General features: G+C 36.6%; 1 protein-coding gene across 1 annotated transcript in view; it reads right to left on the bottom strand.

Annotated features, from left to right (window-relative positions):
• Nucleotides 1-6: 6 nt before the first annotated feature.
• Nucleotides 7-5,193, bottom strand: part of LOC106872176 (actin-interacting protein 1) — a 51,917-nt gene continuing 46,730 nt past the window's right edge. Inside the window, exons 14-16 of the mRNA XM_052975649.1 lie at nt 3,682-3,846; nt 2,584-2,728; nt 7-504 (exon numbers count right to left, since the gene is read on the bottom strand). Of these exons, the coding sequence (XP_052831609.1) occupies nt 398-504; nt 2,584-2,728; nt 3,682-3,846 (417 nt within the window). The 3' untranslated portion in view covers nt 7-397. The remainder of the gene's footprint in view (nt 505-2,583; nt 2,729-3,681; nt 3,847-5,193) is intronic.

Raw genomic sequence — 5,193 nt, 5'->3', positions numbered from 1 at the left:
AAAGTAGGCACAAATATATATAGTTATGTGTTGCTCTAGCAAAAAATGAACCAGCCATGATCAGCGCCATATCTATTAGAAGTTCCAGGAGTGGAATCAGCAATTTTTATAAAAATATCAGAAACTGAAAACGAAAATAGGGAAATTAAAATAATAGGGGGAAAAAAAAAAAAATATTTACCATTTTTCTCATGAATACAATATATTGAGGATTATTGTTTAACTTAAAAAGACAGCAATTATAAACAGCAGTGTATATGTAAGAGGAAGAAGAGAAGGAAGGAAGAGAAAGAGGCAAGAAGAGGAAGAAGGAAAATGAAAGAGGCAAGAGGAGCAGTTGGATAGAGAAGAAGACAGCATGGCTTAATATCTGAGTTGCTTTTGGGGGTTGACAAGTTTAATAAGTGATGGCCCATTGTTTCAGGTTACTGTCTTGTCCAGCTGATAATACAACATTGCTGTCCAGCCAGATGACACGGTTTACCTGGCTAAGTCGATGTGCACCTGTTAATACAGAGAAAGAAGAAGAAAAAAGATAATTATTGAAGCTGCATTAACAAGACTTAACAATAAAGATTTACCATGTGAGATTTGTTTTTTATTGTAATGAGATAAATGCTGAACTAGAAAAAAGTCAAGTAAGATCTTGTTTAACATTTCACAGTTTGGGAAATCTTCACAAATCCTAAAACAATTGTAGCAGTGACTTGAAACCTCAACCACTCGATAAATGATCAGACACCATGAGTGAACTTCTATAGTTTCATGTGATTGGTCTATCAATTGACCAATCAGAACAAAGCAGTGACATGAGGTTTTCTAAAATGTTCTTTGTTGTATGGTGAAAAAGGTTGTTTTGCTGCTCAATTGCAAAATAGGAAGGTAGGTGAGTAGCATGTACCTCTATTCTTACCAGCAGACAACCAAGGGCCTCTGTCCCTATGGAGATTTGCACTGTTGACTTTGTATATTTTGGGGCCCACCACATGTTATAGAGAGAGATTTCTGTAACTTCAGTGCAGTTTGTCTCTCTCCCAGTCAGCAAACATTATTGTTGTTCATTGTTGTAAATAACAAACAGCTAATATTTTTATGTCTGGCAAGAAATATTTCTGTATTAACTTTCCACAAATGAACTTCAGTTATTATTCACACAGCCAACAAAATATATCTTCATTTACCAGCTCCACGTAAAAAGCACTCAGTTCACTCTGCAGGGCGGCCGGTGTTAGGAAGGGCATCCAGCCGTAAAAACCATACAAAAACACAGTAACCTGATGGAGTCTTCTACCTGGCAGGCTCCTGTCAAATCATCCAACCCATGCCAGCATGGAAGACGGACATTAAATGATGATGATGATGATGACGATACTGCACCACCAAAGCCACCATTGCAACACAATTTAAATTTTTCATTTGTTAGTTATGATTTATATTGAACCAATAATTTAACAGCCGCCATGATTGACCGCAAGCCCCTAAAGCTTTTTTTATTCTCTCTTTGTTTATTTTCTCGAGTTCCTTTCTGCTGAAGAGCGTAGACTCGAAATGTAAGACTTTCTCACCGTCCAGACTGTTAAACTAAGACACCTGTTTGTTGTTTATACACCTGTCTTTGTCTTTCTGTAAATTCCAACAATAATTTAACTGGTTGTATTCCACCCCCACCCCCATCAAGGGCACAATTAACCTACCATATTTCCCACCATTTCATCAACATGTTCCATTTGCAATTAAGCAATAACAAAGATCCTAGTCGATCCTCAATATCCTCAATACAAGCAAGTAATGTAATTAATAATAATTAAATATGGTAAATAACAACAAATTAGATTTAATTATTAAAGTTGGTAAGATTTCACTATTTTAGAATTATGTTTTAATAATAACTTAATTGTTACTTTATTTTTGACATTTTTTCCTTGTATTTCTGATATTTGTAATGGAAGTTTTCTAAATTTAATTTAATTTCTACACACAATTTGTTTATTATTAAAACCATGTTTGACATCACATCTAAACCAGAAACCATTAATAAACCTGATTTACTTCATAGAAACAACCTGACATCTTCCTTTTGTCAGTGACAAGTTTTTAAAAATAAACAAACCTTTTAAAGGGGACAGTCAAAGAAACAGGAGTTTACTTAATTTATTTAATTGTGCTGTTTGCAGGGATTTAAAACCTAAATTAATGAAGGTAATTAGGATGTTGACAATCATGAATGATTTCAAATATCATCAAATTTTTCCATAGTTATTATTTCTCTAAATTAATTACACTGTATACACCTTATGAAATAATGTCTTTAAGACACATTGGATGTGGTCCAAGGTGGACTATACCTATGGAGAAAAAAAAAAACTGGAAAGTTGTGATTTGAATGGCATCCACAATGGGCCTGTTCATTCAAGCCAGACGAGGGACTAAACAACAACTGTAAAAGACAACAACAATTTTTTCATATTCTCCCCCATCTACTCCCCACCTGTCTCTCTCTCTCTCTCTCTCTCGGTGTCTCTCCCCCCCTCCTCACTTTCTTGGTGTCCCCCCCACTCTGAAAATAATCACAAGTCAACAAACCTTTGATATTCAATGAGGAAAATGTATCCTCGATATTATGTACAACGACGTTGCCATCAACACCAGCAGAAGCCAGATGGGTGCTGTCTGGAGACCATGCCACAGAATTTACTTTCACTGAGTGAACAGTAGAGCGATATTTCACCTGAAAGAAAGACACAAACCATTATAATTATTTTTCCATTTGGAAGAAGGTAGCAGTTGATTAGAATCCAACCCCCCACCCCAATCCCGAGTATTACTGGTATCTATTTTCACAATTCAGCAAGTTGTTAGAAGAAACATAGAGTGTTAGACCTAACATGCCACCAATTCAGTCTCCCCCGTTTCACTATTTACCAGCAGATGTTCAGGTTGGACATTACAATACCAATTTCTAAGTCTGAGATGACTCGCAAAATGTGTTACAAGAATTGCCCTTCCAACTACAACTAAATATAAAACTCTAGAAATTCATATAAATGCACTAAATGCTGGACATACAAAATCAGAATTGTGATGGCTAAATGTTTACAAGTTAGACAACACTAGAACATTAAGACAAGGGAGTTATGGCTGGAATATCTTGGATCATAGCTCTACTTCAATTAGCTATTTGCATATCAAAGAATCTAACACTTTAGTTCCTTACAGACAGACACAGGACAATGGAGACAGTAACTCATATGCAGATATGCCACATTTGAATTAACCAGTGTATGTCAGAATGTAGCGTGTGGTTATTAAGCAGGGACATATATTCCAAGTGTGCTAGGGGTGCACTGCGCACCCATTGAAAATGGCAAATTCATTAAAGATATTACTCATTAATTTAATCACAAAGTTTAAGGGAAAACTTTTGTTATACCCCTGCTTGAAATTTGGTAGAATTTGGTGTGGCAGCGCACCCAATACAAGAACCACCATATGTCACTGTTATTAAGAAGACAGAATTACAAAATCTCTGGGAGTTAGGGTTATTGCATCATATCATTATTATTGTTTCATATCATTCTTCAGTGAAGAGTCTACATACTATAGACTTGCTCGATTAAGGTAGGCCTAGGGCTATACAATAACTACGACATTCAATGAAAACAATGGGAAAAACATACTTACAGAGTAATTAGAAAGGCTATAAGCGATAACATATCTTGAATCATTACCTGTGGCCAAGTATTGGCCATCAGGTGAAAAAGCCAGATCTCTGACAGTGCCCGATTCCTCAACAACTTTGGCTTCTGTCAAAGTACAGTTGTTGACATTGTAAACATGGAAAGAATTCTGTTAAAAGAGGAAAAAAAAAAAATGAGAAAATCATTAGTTAATTTACTTTCACTTTTGAGAACCAGCAGCTGACATACAAACACAGGCATATGCACACACATGCAAACACACACATACACACTTGATTGGTATGATTTCTGCAATTTCAGGAAGTGCAACATCATCAGAAAGTTGCAGGCTCTTGTTTTACAGAATGTTAAGAGTTCATGTCCCTTATATCCTATATAATAACTGCTATTGTGCCTGGAATTCGAAGGGCCAACCTTGTCACACTCTGTGTCACGCTGAATCTGCCCGTGAACTACGCTAAGGGTACACGTGTCTGTGGAGTGCTCAGCCACTTGCACGTTAATTTCACGAGCAGGCTGTTCCGTTGATCGGATCAACTGGAACCCTCGTCGTCGTAAGCAACGAAGTGCCAAGAATAACTGCTACAAATCTGCAAATATTCAAAGAGGGACGGGAAATGTTAATATTTTCAATGCAGTTTAAATTATGTTCTTATGTCATAACTTCTACAAAATCTACAGTTATTCAATTTTTGAGGGAAGGGGCAGCGTTAATGTTTTTACTGTAATTAACACTTCAACACAATTATAATCGTTATCATTTCAAGTTTAAACCCAACGAAACATGAAATAGTGAAGCTGTATTTGTGAATTCTTGAATTAACTGGTTTTTAAAAAGGTTTTAGAGCATAAAGAATTATTCTAATAAAACGAGGCACTATAACTTTTTCTCCTAGAAAGAAATTACTTTAAAATTTGTTGCAATTAATGAAATTCAATCAACTGTGATCTCAATTGTTTTTTTTTTTGGTCAACAGTTTTTGATAAATTATAATTCAATGAGCTATTTGCATATCAAAGAATCTAACACTTCAGTTCCTTAGTTCTGTTCATAGAACATTAGCTGCGTAGTAGAGACAGGAGTTAGAAACAGAGGTATACGACGTGTAGTTTAAATGCTAAACGGTTCAAATCTTTCTTGTTTAATCATTTCAAAGTGGAGGCGCAATGGCCCAGTAGTTAGGGCAGCAGATTCGCGGTCATAGGATCGCGGTTTCGATTCCCAGACCGGGCGTTGTGAGTGTTTATTGAGCGAAAACACCTAAAACTCCACAAGGCTCCGGCAGGAGATGGTGGCGAACCCTGCTGTACTCTTCCACCACAACTTTCTCTCACTCTTACTTCCTGTTTCTGTTGTGCCTGTAATTCAAAGGGTCAGCCTTGTCACACTGTGTCACGCTGAATATCCCCGAGAACTACATTAAGGGTACACGTGTCTGTGGAGTGCTCAGCCACTTGCACGTTAATTTCACGAGCAGGCTGTTCCGTTGATTGG

Source organism: Octopus bimaculoides, chromosome 22 (genome assembly GCF_001194135.2).
Source record: "Octopus bimaculoides isolate UCB-OBI-ISO-001 chromosome 22, ASM119413v2, whole genome shotgun sequence".
Lineage (NCBI taxonomy): Eukaryota > Metazoa > Mollusca > Cephalopoda > Octopoda > Octopodidae > Octopus > Octopus bimaculoides.
This window is presented reverse-complemented; position numbering and strand designations above follow the sequence as displayed.